Raw genomic sequence first — 16640 nt, forward strand, 5'->3', positions numbered from 1 at the left:
CCTATCACTCCTGCTTCTCCTGACCTCTCTGCAGAGGCTCTTCTTCTCTGTCTCTAGTCCCTCCTCTGGAGCTCCGAGGTTTGAGTTACTGCCATGTGAGTCCAGACCTAAGAGCAAAATAGTGTAATTACCAAATTCCTCCAGGACAAAGACGCCTCGAACTGTATTGCACTTTTTAATGTGATTCAGCTCTATGAAAACCTGCAAGAGAGGGAGGGGGGGAGGGAGGGAGGGGGTAAGGCCCAGAGGCTCCCCCACTGCCCCGCAAAGCCCACTCTCCCAGCTATAGCCCCACCCACACAGAAAACCTATTTCCCACAGGGAGGATGGAAGAATACACACACACACAACTCAAAAGCGCTAAGAAGCGAAGACAGCAGAAAGGGCATGTACCTTCCGCTCCTGGCCGGAGGAGAAAGCATGGGAGAGAAAGGAAGGTGTTAGTTTTAACCGTCAAAGCCAACGCAAAGGCCCCTCTGCTGGCCTGGGCTGCCTGCCCACACCCTCTGCCCAGGGCAGTGCTTGTAGGACACTGTGCCCCAGGGGCCCCCCCTCAGCCCATCAGCTCTCTACCCTTCCATGCATCCTCCTCCGGCGCAGAGGGCTGGCACGGGCGCAAAGCTCCCCTCAGACTGTCCTTGGGAGGGAGGTGTTGGCATCGTCCTTGAAACAGGATTCAGGCTCTCCCAAGAGTCTGTGGTGATTGACAGTACTAACAGCAACCACCTGCGAGCACCTACTAGGGGTTCTACAAATACTATTTGTTTGTCCTTACATCTACGTGGCACAGGATATAGTATCACCCTCATTTTACAGATGAGGACACTGGGGATCAGAAAGTTTATCTGCCCGTGGATGATGAAGCTGGGCTCCAAATCCAAGTACGTCCTGACTCCAAAGACCATGCTTTTCCCCTCTGTTACCCCACACTGCAGAACTCCACCGGGGGTCCAATGCTTCCTCAACTCCAGCTGACTGTTATGTGGTAGAAGATAGACCCCAAGGCCATTATCTCATCATCAGTCAGGGTTTGACTTTCTCTCTCTCTTCAGGATCTCTCTTCTGGGTCAAAGCCTTAAACTACAGACCAGCTTGTACATACTTTGTAACGGTTAGACGGTAGGTCAGTCCAAAGGGGGTGTACCAAGCGGGAAGAGGGCATCTGGGTGTCATTTAATGAGATCTCTTCTTCAGAAGGTGAGGCATCAGGGGAGGCCACAGCCCTAAAGTGCAGTCAGAAGCCTGGTCCCCGAGAAGTGCTGGCACCTTCATGGTCTAGAAAAGTACTTAAGTAAACCCCTCTTTGGGTGGACCCTAAGGTCTTATTAAGTATACTATTTAATATATTACTGTGACTAATAGTAAATATACTACTGCAAGTATACTGCCAGGAAGCCTGGGCAGCTGTTTCCCATCACACCAAGTTGCCCAGCTGGATTCCTGAAAGAAGGAGAACTAAAATGGCAAGTGGTAGGAGGAAGCCCCAGAGTCCAGATGTTCACCACCCCTGAGTGTCTGCTGCCTGGCCCGGGGCCGTGGTGCTTCGCACATTCGGGTCTGGCTCAGGGCCTCAAGGAGACGAACCAGTACATCAGGGGAAGGGGAGGGAAGGCACTTGTGTGAAGAGTCAGGACTGGGAGCGGACCTGGGATGATGCGCTGGCCTCAGAGAGGAATTAGCTTAAGGAATGTCCACTGAGAGAAAAAGTAATGCTGTGTTAGAACCAAGAGAAAAAACAGTCAGCTCCAATGGTGGAGTCACAATGAGGGCAAGATGGATCCTGAAGCGCTCCCCCAGTCAAGAGAAGGGGAGTGGGGCCTGTGGAGCTGGGGACAGAGTGGGGATGCTCAGAGGAAGGAAAAGAATAGGAAGAAGAATCGGCAGGAAAAAAAAGGCAAATAAACACACACACTCCAGATGGGACAGACACAAGCCACACACACACACACACACACGCACGTGTGCGCACGCTTCACGCGCACCGGAAACACGCGAGGGGATCAGCCGGTATAGACTCTCAAAGCAAAACCACCAAGCAGAAGCACACCCTGGGATAAGGGAAGGCGGACACTGTGCGCAGAAGGGCCAAGTGAGACGCTCCCACTCACACTGTGCTGAGTCTAATGGGCAGGGGCAGCCGGGCCACGGCGGCTCCCTCTCTCCCCTCCCCCCCCCCCCACAGGCTCTGCCGCACCTTCCAGGTGGTTGCCAGTGTCGCGGCGCCCTCCCCTCTGATTGTTCTCTCGGTCCAGCTGCTCCGACTGTCTCACTAGCCCCGGAGGCCTCTCTCACACTCACTGGGGAAGCACTGGGGACCTGGACACTGATCCTTACTGCAGATGGAACACCGGGGCTGGGAAGCCTCATGCTGCCACTTGCACCTACCTGGTTGTGCATGAACTTGAGGTTGATCCCTTCTAGGGTGACCTGCAGCAAGCCACCCTCGCCAGTCTTCATGTCCTGCACAGGGAACTCGCCGCCCAGCTCTGGCCCTGTGGTGAGGGAGGAGGTCATCAGCTAACTGGGAGGCGGGGAGTCCCGTGGCCTGACCTCATCAGGCCTCCCCCGCTCAGGACGGATGAAAACCGACAGAAGGCACGCGCCCAGGGAGCCGTCCTCTGCTCACCGGGTTTGATGCTCTGCTGTCGGGCGGCGGCACGCTCCATGCTGTCCTTCACGCAGTAGTACAGCTCCCGACACTGCGGCACAGTGGGGAGAGCTGTCCTGTCATACAGGCTCTCCAGGCTCCCCACTCTCTGCTCTAGAATGGCTGCTGGAGGCCTGGGCCGATGCCAGGACCTCGGAGACAGCTTTATGTGTCCCACGCCACAGCCAGAGGCAAAAGTGGGGCTCCAGCGTGGATTCTGGAATGTTAACTTCCCTGCAGGAGCTCCGCACTTTCCCTCAACGCCCAACCCCCAAGGCACACAGAGTTCACGGGTACCTTCTTAGTATAGAATTTGTTGAGCTGGGTCTCAGAGCCGTTTCTACGCCACAAGCATAGCACCTTGGTCTTGGGACAGTAGGTCATGTTGATGAGCTTCTCGTACCACCAGCGCTCGTACACGGTCCCAATGTTACTACGCAGCACTACGCAGTCGTCACACACCTGCAGAGGCACACGGGGCAGTCGGTGGCCCTGGTCTCTTCCCACCCCAGGCCACACTGCACGCTGTTCCCCACAGGGGAAGATGGGACAGCTGGTCCTAGGAGCATCCCCAGGGTCAGGTTTTCTGTCTTATGCTCAGTCTTTCTTACGTGGAGACACAAACACTGAACTGCCGGACACATCGTCCACTAGAAGGTTTACTGACAGAGGAGGAGCCGTTGAAAGGAACTTGTGGGCAAGGAAGGAGGCTCACTTCACTTCAGTCAGTGTTCATTACTTCTTACGTGTTCTGGACTTAAAGTACGCAGAGGACACCTTATGCCTCCACCTTACAACCTGAGGAATCATCGCTATTGACAAGCACAAAGGCAGGGCATTAGGGCAGACGTAACCAAGGAGAAAATAAATGGAACCAGCACATTTTCTAATCCTGGCTCGGCTCTAGTTCTGCATATATCTTTTCAAAAATTAATTACACAAGTGACACACGGACATTGCTTATTGCAAAAAAAAAAATTATACTACACAGGATGATATAAACTAAAAGGCAAAGCTCTCCACATCCCCTTCTTGCTCAACATTCTCCCTCAGGTGGACGTACCTGTTCGTATGCCTTCAACTGTGGTGGAGACCTGACAGCACGATGGGTGAGAGCACAGGTCTAAGATCAGACAACCTGGATTTGGATTTAAGGCTGCCTCCTTACTTAGCTATGTCACCTGAAGCAAGTTAATCTCTGTCTATATTTCCTCGTGTGTAAGATGGGGATAGTAATAACTTCATGGAGTTACTGTGAAGATTAAATAAGTTAACGTGCACAAAATTCTTAGGATCGGACTTCCCTGGTGTCCTTGGCGCAGTGGTTAAGAATCCACCTGCCAATGCAGGGGACATGGGTTCGAACCCTGGTCCGAGAAGATCCCACATGCCGTGGAGCAACTAAGCCCGTGCACCACAACTACCGAGCCTGTGCTCTAGAGCCCGCAAACCACAACTACTGAACCCCCGTGCCACAAGTACTGAAGCCCGTGCTCCACAACAAGAGAAGCCACCGCAGTGAGAAGCATGCACACTGCAACGAAGAGTAGCCCCCTCTCGCCGCAACTAGAGAAAGCCTGCACACGGCAACGAAGACCCAATGCCAGCCAAAAAATAAATTAGTTAATTAAATAAATTTTTAAAAGAATTCTTAGGGCCTCCCTGGTGGCGCAGTGGTTGAGAATCCGCCTGCCGATGCTGGGGACGCAGGTTCGTGCCCCGGTCCAGGAGGATCCCACATGCCACGGAGCAGCTGGGCCCGTGAGCCATGGCCGCTGGGCCTGCGCGTCCGGAGCCTGTGCTCCGCAACAGGAGAGGCCACGGCAGTGACAGGCCCATGTACCGCAAAAAAAAAAAAAAAGAATTCTTAGAATAAAGCCAGGCACATAGAATGTACCCTGGAGTTAGCTGCTATAACAACAGTACTACTATGATATAAGAAATATAATAATAATTATTATGACCACGTTGATGATTCTCACATCTTTCTCCATATGAGACCTGTCTTCCTGAGTCCTGACCTCTCTCTATCCGGATGTCTGACTGGCAGCACTTCAATCTCATCATGTCCAAATCTGAACTCCACATCTCCTCCTGGGCAGCTCTTCCTTCTAAGTTCCCTATTTCAGTAAATGGCATCACCGTCTCCCCCCGCTGCCCAGGCCAGAAATGAAGGAGTGATGCAAGACTCCTTCCTTTCCCTCTAACTATACCATCAAGTCCCACCATTCTACCCCAAATACCCCTGGAACACACTTCCCCCCCGACTCCAGCCATCAAGTCCTACTCTTCTTCAGGTCTAAGCTCAAAGGTCACTTCTGAGGGTCGCCCACGACTCCCAGACCCTCTGCTATGTATTCCCATAACACCTGCCCCCTGAACATCTTCTCGCAGCGCTCATTATATTTTATGACCCTGGGTGTTTAATTATCTCACTTCCCCAATGGCTCGTCAACCCTGTTAGGGCAACAGAAACTATGTCTCCCTTATTCACTGATATAACCCCAAACCCAGCAAACCCAGCAGAGTGCCTGGCTGTGATATGCGCCCCATAAAAATTAGGTGAATGAATGAGGAATATACAAGATTACCAGTTTTAATCTACCATCTAAGACTTTACTGGGGCTCAAAAGCTTTAGGAAGAAGAGGGCCAACGTAGCTGAGTAGGAATTAGAAACGTGCGTTCTAGCCCCAGTTGAACTCTGTGGTTCTCTCCATGTGGAAAATGGAGAACACCACTCCACCTTCCATAACCCTCTAAGAACACGAGGGAAAGGAGAGGGACAGGTGTTTAGAAGCACATATGACTTCTAGGCTAGAGAGACGATGGTAATAATGTGTCATCCTTGCCTATGCTGCTGGTAGAGGCGTAAACTGGCATAGTCTTTGGGAGGGCAATTTGGCAAAATCTATCAAAACTGTAAATGTATATAAGCTTGACCCAGAAATTTCACACTAAGAATCTATCCTATAGAAATTCTCATGTGAGCGTGCAAGGATTTATGTTCAAGGATAATCAGTGAAGCGTTGTTTAAAAAAAAAAGTGGGAAGGACCAGTTAACTAAATTATGGCACATCCATATAACACCTAATGGTTAAGCATCCATTTAAAAAAACAGAAAGAGATTTCTATAATATGTAGACATATTATAGATATGCCTGTGATACACTAAGTGAAAAAAGCCAAATTATATAACAATATTTGTAGTTTGATATCACTTTTATAAACACTGAAACAAAATTCCATATAAGTAAGCTATATTTATACAAATATGCATTTTTTTAAATCTGAAAGGATTCATGCCAAATTCCTTAACGGTGGTTACCTCTGAGACATGGCACGGGAAGGAAGTAAAGGAAAATTTTTACTTTTTACTTTACTTACTTCTATATGGTTTGAAACTTTTATGGCACATACTCTATTACTTTTGTAATTAAAATAAAAGGCAATAAAGATGATTTTTTAAAGTCTTTGCAAATTGCTATCCAACTACTCATGCAACCAGTAGGCTGTGCTGAGAACAGCTAAATCTGATAGCATCACAGTAGCCAGGCACTGATGGAATGAGCAAGGTACCCTCGCTTTGCAGTACCAGGGGGAGCATCTATGAGATGATGGACCCACCCCATGCTCCAGGGCCCTCGTATGAGGCTCCCTGTAACAGTGGTGAGAGAGAATCCTATACTTCAAGGAATCCTCTGGAGAAATTTACTGTGGTGATGTCCTAAGTAGCCCTCAGCTCTGATAGGCACCTAGCCGAATTCTAACACTTCAAGGTGACAGGAAAATGACTCCCTTCTCAGCTACATCATCATGTATGTTTCTGCCTCAGAGCAGAAATCCCACCCTACGTTTGACAAACTACCTCTTCAAAAAGCTGTGAATGTGAAAATCAAATTCAACTAAGCCAAAAGGCAGCAGAATATTAGCTAATTTCACTACTTTATAGAGGAGCAGTACTTGGTCCCTAAAATTACTTAGAAAGAGATCCATTTGAGAATTAAAAACACAGAAATGAAGAAAACATGGCCAATTTCCTTTACAATACTGGATTAAGAAAGGGTTGTTCTAACTATGACTCAAAATCCAGAAGCCACAAAAGAAATGACCGATTAATTTAACTACAAAAAAGTAAAAGAATCCTGCATGGTAAAAAAATACCATAAGCTAGGGACTTTCCTGGTGGTCCAGTGGTTAAGACTCTGTGCTCCAAATGCAGGGGGCCCGGGTTTGATCCCTGGTCAGGGAACTAGATCCCACATGTTGCAACTAAGATCCCACATGCCTCAACGAAGATCCCGCATGACTCAACGAAGACCGGGAGCAGCCAAATAAATAAATAAATAAATAAATAAATATTAAAAAAAATATATATATATATATATATCATAAGCTAAATCAGAAAACTAATGAGGAACTTTGCAGTGGATAGGTCAGGTTGCCCACATGTGAACCCACTGATCACTAGGACAGAGCCAACCATATGAGGCGACAGGAAATACACAGCACCACCTCTTCTTGCCAAAATATTGAATCTGAAACTGACCAAATCTCTAGATTGAATTACTAGCTTGTACAAAGACAAGTGATAGAGAAACATGTTAAACAACACTAAGGAGATGCAATCAGCAAAATATCTAAAATGTAAGATGCTCTATAGGGCACATTTCTTCAACAAAATAAATGGCAACATGGGAGAAAAACTATTATATGTTAAGAGATACTTTAGAGTCATATCAACCATAATTATAAATGCATTTTCCCTTTGACCCAGCAATTCCACTTCTGGAAATTCTTAGATAAGCCTACACATGTAGGAAATGAAGCAGGCACAGCATCATCCAGAGTCGCGCTACCGGCAATAGCAAAAATTTGGAAGAAAATCAAGGGTACGTAAATACTGACTGGTTATATAAACTATGGTACAGTCACACAGTGGAACACTATACAGCTATAAAAAGAATGAGAAAGCTCTTTTTGTACTGATACAGAAGATCTCCAGGATAAGTTTAATGAAAAAAAAAAGGTACAGATCAGTAGATATTATGTGCTACCTTTAGGTAAAAGAGTAGAAAAATAAGAACTTATGTTCATATTTTATTGTGTTTGCATAGAAAACCACTGGAAGATACAAAGTGGTTATAAATAAAAGTGGTTACCTCCAAGAGGAAGGGGTGAGGTGGATGGGAAACTGAGTGGAAGGGGATAAGAATGAGAACAACACTTGCCAGTGTATATACCATTCTATGTTGTTCTGACTTATGGACAATGTGACTATATCATCTATGCAATCTATATATAAAAGCAATGATAGGGATGGACTTCCCTGGTGGCACAGTGGTTAAGAATCCACCTGCCAATGCAGGGGACACGGGTTTGAGCCCTGGTCTGGGAAGATCCCACATGCCACGGAGCAACTAAGCCCATGCGCCATAACTACTGAGCCTGCGCTCTAGAGCCCGCGCTCCGCAACAGGAGAAGCCACCGCAATGAGAAGCCCGCTCACAGCAACCAATAGCCCCCACTCGCCGCAACTAGAGAAAGCCCGTGCACAGCAACGAAGACCCAATGCAACCAAAAATAAATTAAAATTTAAAAAAAATAAATAAAAGAAGTGATAGGGAATCATCTATTATCTTATTTGCATAAGAGCCTGACAATTTAATGATAAACGAATCATGAAGATGAATGAGATAAGTGGGGGAGAATATTCTGGCATCAGTTCTAGGAGTTCCTTGTGACTCTCAAATATTGCTTTGGGCCCCTAGCATGAACCAGCACTTACCTCCATGAAAAAGATATCTCCATTTGTGTCTGTCCCCGCATGTACCACAAATGTCTGCTTCTTCATGTGCCGGCTGCCACTGGACCGGATAGAGAGATCTCGTCCGTTCTGAGGAAAGAGAGATTCTTTAGGGACAACCAAACATCCCTCTCACACAGCCCCCTGGGCCAAGAATCCCTCATTCAGCAGTTCAATTCTTATCAGCGTCCTTAGAGCAGCGCCATCTGCTGGCCACTGGCAGCCATGGCTGTGTTCTCAAACTTCCTGGTTTCAGGACTCCTATTCATTTTAACTTTATTGACGACCCCCAAGAACTTATGTCTTTGTGAGCTTTATTTATAGGTATTTACCACACTAGAAATTAAAACTGAAAAAATTTAAATGTTTATTAATTCATTTAAAAGGAATTAATAATTCATTAATAAATCCATTACATGATAATATAAATAACATATACTTTTTTAAAAACCGTATCTTCCAGAACAAGAAAAAAAATGTGGTGAGTGGCACTATTTTACATTTTTTGCAAACCTCTTTAATGTTTGGCTTAATGAAAAATAGCTGTATTCTCATACCTGCTTCTACATTCAATCTGTTGTGACATGTTGCTTTGGTTGAGGTATATTAAAGAAAATCTGACCTCACAGATATGTATCTGGGAAAGGGAGGAGTATTTTACTAGGCTTTCCAGATAAATATGCATATTCTTCTTTGATGCTATACCAGAACCTCAAGAAGTTTCTTAAAGTTGGTTGCAGTGTGTAATCTGAAAACACATCAATGAACACTTTGTACTTTGTTACATTAAAATCCATTTGTCTGCTTTACACTTGGAGTGGATCTTTTACCCACAGTTGAATTTGTAACATCACACATCAGTCACCTGGAAAATACTGGTTCACCCAGTTATGCAGCTCTTCCAAATGTTGATGCATTTCATTACACAATACCAAAAAATCACATTCATCACCAATCTCACTGGAAAAGTCTTTAAATATTGGGAAGCTTCATGCACAAAAAGTCTGCCAAATACCCAACTCCAAATAACAATAATTTGTTAGTCATTCTTTCAAGTAAAAATGATGTCCCATGACTGGCTGCAAAGCTGTCAGTTCACCTTGGAACTCAAATCGTCACCAATTCCCTTTCCTCGAAACAATCATATTTTCATTTGCAGCGATATGCTTTATGTATATTTCTCATTTTGTCACATAGAATACTAAGAAGATGTATCATCACTGATCAGATTTAATAAAACTGATGATTTTAACTGCTTCATCAAGGACATTCACAAGTGAAACTGGCTTTTTGTTTTGTTTTATTTTTAACTGAGAGTGTCTGGAGGTGGGGACACTGGCACAGTTTGGTGCCACCATCCTCACCGTGTTAAGGCACCAGTGGTTTTACCCACCACTGCATTTGCACCCTTAGTGCAAATGTCAACCCAGTAAAAAAGGCAAATAACATTTTAGTATTATCATGAAAACAGTATTGACCTTGTGGATCCACAGGGGTCCACAGACCACACAAACATTGAAATGGCTGCACTGGGATGGTTTTAGTGCAGAGAATCCTATCACAGAACAGAAGGGCAAAAGCCTCATCTAGAGTCAAAGCCCTGTTTTCAGAACTAGGGATTTTGGAAATACACGAGCCAAGAAATGACCTATGTGGAAGCCTCTGCGTTAGGCCATGAGGCCCACGCCTGGGAGGCTGACTAGCGCAATGGAAGGGAGCCTAAAGGATGGCCCAGGTGTGCTCACCAGGTTTGCCAGCTGGTCAAGCACTTCGTTGATTTGCTGGCTGTACACAAGCCCAATATGCGACTTTCCCATCAGGCGCCTCACCTTCTTCCGGATATCATTCTTATTTACCTGAAAAGCCAAAACAGGATCTTAATAACTTTCCTCCTGAGAAAAGAAGAATTCTGAAAGACCACATCGCTGAGGATAAAACATTCAAGTGTGTGTTCTGCCAACAGTCTGAGAAGAAAAATCCTGGTTCTGTCTCCAGGTGGCTTCTGCAGAAAAGTGGCTCTTAGAGAAGTTCTGGTTTAAGTGGACGGGGACTCACGGGGACACATCCTCCCTAACCCCCCAACCAATACTATAACATTCACCTCTAAAAACCCCTGGGGCTCCTCAGAGTGTGATTCTTAGATAGTAAGACTTAAGAGCAGCAATGTTCTATGCTCAGTTGTCACCAAGACACCATCTTAGGGTTAAAGATCACCACCCTTTCCCAACCAGAGTTAACTGGTACCCCTGGAGTTCAAGAGACCCTTAAACAGAAAAGGGAACAAACCAAGAGTGCCTGCATTTGATCAACTAATCCCTTCACATTTAGAGAGGCTGGGAGAACAGGAGGAGGAGAAACCCAGGAGCTCATTCTCAAAACAACTCTCTTCTACCCACCAAGTCCCTTTCAGAACAGGACTCTTCTATTTGGTAACACAATTCTCCCACAGCTATAAAAACCAAGTATAACCAAGTCAAACTAGAACCTACCATTGCTTTTTCAATGAGTAGCTCTTTTTACATCTATGGCAAAGCCTATATGATAAAGGACTAATGCTGAAAAGTAAATTCTGAGCATTCTTTCTAAGGTTTCAGAGCCTACTACGTAAAAAAAAATTTTTTTCCCACTGTATTCTGTGGGGAGCTCTACAGGCATCCTAAAACTATTCAGCAAAGGAAGCCCATTTAAAATTCCGAATAAACAAGTGGCATGCAATCATCAATCACCTTTACAACATTCCTTAGCACAACAGCCTGGCAGCTTCAGATAAATGGGTCATGTGTGAGCTGCAGAGAGGCCTCAGACTTTCAGTGAAGAAGAGAGCCCCAGCAGGATGCTCTGACTGCTTCCCAACTGCCCCAAGATTTAGGCAACAGGAACAAGCCTTGCCTTCCAGTATCAGCAGTAGCTGGGCATAAGCAAAATAGACATTACCTTCATCAGCAGCATGTAGGAGATGAGGTTGTGCAGGAGCGTGGCCAGCAAACGATCCTCATCATCCTCTAGGCGCTTCCGGTCATGTTCTCCTAGGGACAGGTACCTGAGCAGGAGACCAGGACAAGTCAGCCCCCAGGTGGGAGAACACAGAAGTAACTGGGAAGAGGCTGAATCTGCATTTTCCCAAGGGTTTCTAAGCCTCATACCTGTCTATCATTTCCTGGGGACCCTGGTCCATACCCATCCCTTCTCTCTCCAACATCACAGCATCTAAGAACGCATCTTCCCAGAACTGCATTTGGTCCCATAAAGTAGAACGCTCTTTGCCTGTGTGGAATAGAGGTTTTTTTAGGGACTTATATAACGTTTAAAGAATATGGCTGCCAAACTAAAACAGAGTAAATTCCAGAAAAAAAGGAAGTCATTACAAATTCCAGGGCAAAGGAAACACGAGACTCTTCACCCCAGATCTAACATTCTTGCCACCAGCCCCTGCTGCCTCCAAAGTGAGGCCCAATCCCTCCCGAGGAGGAGGGATGAAGAGCACACAAAGAAAGGTGGTTACTTATAGAAAAGGTCTCCATGGCAGCATCCTCTAACTGGTCCCACATCGATCCTTTGTCCCTTCCTGCCGATTTGTGAGCAGGAAGGACCATGGTAGCAAGGAAGTAAAAGAAGACAGAAAGACAGAGGCTGTTGGTTAATACCAAACTTCAGTCTCTTCTAGTTTTCACCCACTGTTTTTTCCCCAGTAAGTCGCTTGCTTCAGATATACAAATGTCCTCTAACATCAGCACTGAGATCAGCAAAAAGCCAAGGAGCTACTTGTTCGGTGCCACCCTCTTCCCGGGCTGAGTCCAGCTTCCTTCCAGTGCAAGTGGCCTTCGCAGTCTATTTCTCACCTAGGAGTCCCTCGTAGAGATAGACTCGCTGGCTTACATCTTCAGAAAAGCGAACTGGGCTGCCCACCAGCTTCTCCTTTACACTTGGCTTCAAGCTGTGGGCTTTACCCTAGAGAGAAGAGGCAATAGGTCAGCTGCCAGAGGTAACAATGAATAGGGGCCAAGTAAACCAAGCAGCCCATTAAGAGGCTCACACACTGGGCACCATCATTAGTCACATATATTCCAGTAGCCCTGCCTTTGCTACTCTGCTTGCCTCACTCAGAAGTCAATCTGATAATCCTGCTTTCTGTTACTGCCTCCCAAAACACGCAATCGAGTTTTCATTTTTACTTACCTTTACCCTTGAGTCTCTGTAAGACTCTTTCCTCTTAAAAAAAGAAAAAAATTAGGCAAATTCTCTGTAGCAGCATGATGCAGTGAAAAGAACACTGGGTTTGAAGTCTGGACTGACCAACGTTCAGATCCCTGCCTCTTACTAGCTGTGTGATCTTAGGCACAAAGCTTAGCTTCTCTGAGAGTCATTTTCCTCACCTGTAAAAGGAAGGTTATAATACCTACCCGAAAGGACTATTCTCATTTAATATGAGAAAATACATATAAATCACTTAGTAGTGCCTGGCACATGGTTGGTATTTGATAAATGTTAAGTCTTCTCTTCTATCATCTCTTAGAAATATCTTCCCACATAGAAATACCACTAACTTCATCTACCACTTCTGCAATATTAGACTTTCTATTCATTCAAAAAAGATCTTTGGCTGAGTAAGAGGTAGTTTTCATGCCTGCTTCACAACACATGCAACAGCATAAGCAGAGAAGCCACTGAACAAAGGTGATTATTAGGCAATACCTAATTAGTGTGTCCAAATGCCAGCTTCCTGGTTCACAGCGCAAGACTTTGTTCAATGAACCATATTAACTTAAGATAATTTATTTCTTACCAAAATAGCCCTTTTTGAGCCAAGAAATTTAGGTAACTGCTCTCAGCAACTCAACTGCATAAACAGCCTTGCCCAGAAGTACAGGAAAAGTAAGAATTTGTCCCAGGAAGGTGCCAGGAAAGGTAGCACACAGCTGAATGGCTTCTTGCAAGGCTGCTACTCCATAACATCTATCTCAGCCTCCAAAATGGAAGCACACTAGAAGGATTTAAAATACTCTTGGGGCTTCCTTGGTGGCGCAGTGGTTGAGAATCTGCCTGCCAGTGCAGGGGACACGGGTTCAATCCCTGGTCCGGGAAGATCCCACATGCCGTGGAGCAACTAAACCCATGTGCCACAACTATGGAGCCTGCGCTCTAGAGCCCATGAGCCACAACTACTGAGCCTGCATGCCACAACTACTGAAGCCCACGTGCCTACAGCCCATGCTCCCCAACAAGAGAAGCCACCACAATGAGAAGCCCACGCACCGCAACGAAGAGTAGCTCCCACTCACCGCAACTAGAGAAAGCCCGCGCGTAGCAACGAAGACCCAACTCAGCCAAAAATAAATAAATAAAATCAATAAATGTATTAAAAAAATAATAAAATACTCTTAATTAAAAGGGTCTGTTTAGACTCAGGGAGAGTTAAGGTCCATTAGCTTGAATGGCTCCGCTGACTCTCAATCCTATCCCCTACCTCCACCTTGGCATGTCACTTGCTCTATTAGAAACATGTATACAGAAGGCCCTGGGGGTGGGAATGATCACCAGAATAAAATAAGTTATCTCATTTAAATTTCATCTTCCATTCGCCCCACAGACCAAAGAGAAGAACCTATGAGCTCATGTAGAGAATATCCATTCTCAACTCTGCCTAGCCAAGTGGTGAGTGTATCAGAACCCTTAAAGCTGCCTAAAGAGGCCTGTATACACTGAAGGGCACTGGGTCTAAAGGCAAGGACTAAAAAGAATTCATTTAATTCCAACTGATCACTGGCTTATTGTATAACCTAGGGCAAGATCTTTTTTTCCTAAGGCTTTGTTTCCCTCATCTGGCAGAAGAGACTAGTTGTAGCAATATACTGAATTGCAAACTTCTTGAAAATGGGAACCATGCCTTATCATCCCTGTTTCTTTAGTACAGAATCTGGCATTTAGTAAATCACTTAATAGATGTTTATTAATGAAGGAAAGCTTCAAATAACTGTTAGGAATATACTAAAATGAAACGCTAACTTAAGGTGCTATATAAATAAAGCAGTGACCGGAATAAAACTAGACTAGTCCATAAAAAATAGGTAGACTGGTACAAAAGGAGAGCTGCGACTGCCCTGACATTGCTATAAAGGCATCACTTTGCTTATTTTGAACACGGGGGTTACTGCCACATAGGAGTCGAAGCCCTTATCTGACCGGGCAGGAAGCCTAACTCATCAATGATTCAGGAGAAGGTTCTAAAAGCCCCAGATCACGGAGTCAAATGACTCTGAAAAAAGCGAACTTAAGAAACATTTTCTTTAAAGTCAGATATATGAAGGTTATCCGTCCCTTCCTTCCTCTTCTCCTTCTAACTGCCTCTTTTCATCCGTTCCTAACCCATCCCCATCCCACTGAAAACATGGTCTTCTTTTGTTAGTAAACAAACTTACAAAGAGAGCACTGGTGGCAGAGTTGGTTTCAATTTCACTATCAGACAACGCGCCTCTAGAGCCCGCCAAGTGGGTGCTGCCCTCACCGCCTGGTCCATCACCTGCATTGCTGCTCAGGTCACTGTCTGCTCCAAGGGTCTCTCCAGAGCTATTACTCACCTGGAAAGGAAAAAAAGGTGGTAAGGGATATTCCCCAGGATGTGTCCCAGAAATGCCAAGCTGCTAGAGCTCTCTGCTACCATAAAAAAAGTATCCAACTTCAAAGGCGTGTCAGACAGCCTCTGGAAGTACCTTCTTTACAAGATGAGGAGAAGCCCTGGGTGAAATCTCGGGGTCTGATCCCACAGACAAAGACCTATGACAGGTAGACATCTCCACCAAGAGAACCAACCTGGCCTGAGACTAAGAACAGCCCCCAAAGGAGAGAGTAGCCCCCTTTTCCAAAGGGGGACCCACACCCCACCCACCAAGATGCCAGCGTGGTGTTCCCCTACCACGGTGCTAACTTCAGAGTCCTGACTTGAGCTTCGGATCATAACGGCTGGACTCACACCAATGACAGAATCTGGATCAGTCCTCTGAAACAAGACACACGGACTCAGACACATTAGGGAGGTGTCCAATCTAGTCTCAGTTTCCCTAAGAAATACTGTATCTTCTTCCTTCTCTCCATCCCCACCCTTCTATTGTCATCCCTAGATAGGTCATGAAAAATGAACATTTTTCCTGAATATAAAATATATATGACTTACAGAGTGAGAAAAATAATGAATGTTAAAGAAGTACATGCTCACTACAGAAAATACACGAAAGAATAAGGAAATAAAAGTAAGCCATAAACTTACCACCTATGTTAATCTCTGTTAAGTCTTTAGCATATTTCCTTTCAGTCTTTTCTATGTATGTTTTAAAAATAAAATTTGAATCATACTGTATATAGCTGTGTAAACACTTTCCCATGTCACCAAATTTTTGAAAATACAGTCATTAACGGATACTAATATTGTATTACATGGATATATTACACTTATTTCATCATTCCCCTATGACTGGATATTCATGTTGTTTCAATGCTGTCATTTTGTTCAGTTTTGATCTTAAAGAAGTATTCTGAGATAGCAAATTTTTAATGCTCGCAGTCCTCAACAAGGTTGTCACAAACCTGGGGACCAGATGTCAGGCTCACACCACTGTCTGCGCTGACTTGGGACTTCTTCTCCTCTGTCTCACCAAGGTCAAAGGTGGGTTTGGTTACTTCAGGCCCTGAGTAGGGGAAGACTTGTGTTACTCAGTACAAGAGGCTAGGGGCAGGCTGGCGAAGGGAGTGGGACAGCGGCACAGCCTGGTCCCGGGCCAGTTCAGCATGTCCCAGTCACCTTTCCAGGGACTGCCACCCACTCAGGCCGCACTGGAAGAAGTCCCCAGATGCCTTAAGAACCAAGTAGGAAAAATTAAACCTGGTCTCAAGGGGTTCTGCAGCCATCTTCTCAACCTGAGAAAATTCTGACCAAATCATCCTAAAGCAGAAAAGCTCCACAAACAAACATCTGAACCACATTCCATCGTTCTCAGAATCAGAGCTTCACTCGTGCCTAAGACCCTTTAAGGGCCCCCAGGTCACTCTGCTTCCCAAACAAATACGTCTAAAGGGGCTAGAAAAGGAAGAGCCCAGTGAGATTAAAAAACACCAGCTGTTTCAGCGGACGCTGCCTACCCCCACCCTGCAGCTTCTGTGTTTGACATTAAAAACCACCCCCGTATTTCCCGCCCGCC

General features: G+C 45.5%; 1 protein-coding gene across 49 annotated transcripts in view; it reads right to left on the reverse strand.

Annotated features, from left to right (window-relative positions):
• MADD (MAP kinase activating death domain) overlaps positions 1 to 16640 on the reverse strand; it is a 40393-nt gene that overhangs the window by 2677 nt on the left and 21076 nt on the right. For 8 of the 49 annotated variants that reach the window (XM_060102884.1, XM_060102877.1, XM_060102881.1 and 5 more), the window contains 13 exons: positions 16030 to 16130; positions 15335 to 15445; positions 14868 to 15026; positions 12291 to 12399; positions 11954 to 12016; positions 11595 to 11715; positions 11386 to 11491; positions 10197 to 10307; positions 8434 to 8541; positions 2945 to 3109; positions 2627 to 2699; positions 2386 to 2492; positions 132 to 201 (listed from right to left, as the gene is read on the reverse strand). In XM_060102884.1, coding sequence (XP_059958867.1) covers positions 132 to 201; positions 2386 to 2492; positions 2627 to 2699; positions 2945 to 3109; positions 8434 to 8541; positions 10197 to 10307; positions 11386 to 11491; positions 11595 to 11715; positions 11954 to 12016; positions 12291 to 12399; positions 14868 to 15026; positions 15335 to 15445; positions 16030 to 16130 — 1404 coding nt within the window. Of the gene's footprint in view, positions 1 to 24; positions 108 to 131; positions 202 to 2385; positions 2493 to 2626; positions 2700 to 2944; positions 3110 to 8433; positions 8542 to 10196; positions 10308 to 11385; positions 11492 to 11594; positions 11716 to 11953; positions 12017 to 12290; positions 12400 to 14867; positions 15027 to 15334; positions 15446 to 16029; positions 16131 to 16640 lie in introns of all 49 variants that reach the window. The other 41 variants (XM_060102910.1, XM_060102903.1, XM_060102900.1 and 38 more) reach the window with 13 other exon arrangements.

The sequence above is a fragment of the Mesoplodon densirostris genome, chromosome 7 (assembly GCF_025265405.1).
Source record: "Mesoplodon densirostris isolate mMesDen1 chromosome 7, mMesDen1 primary haplotype, whole genome shotgun sequence".
NCBI classification, from domain to species: domain Eukaryota; kingdom Metazoa; phylum Chordata; class Mammalia; order Artiodactyla; family Ziphiidae; genus Mesoplodon; species Mesoplodon densirostris.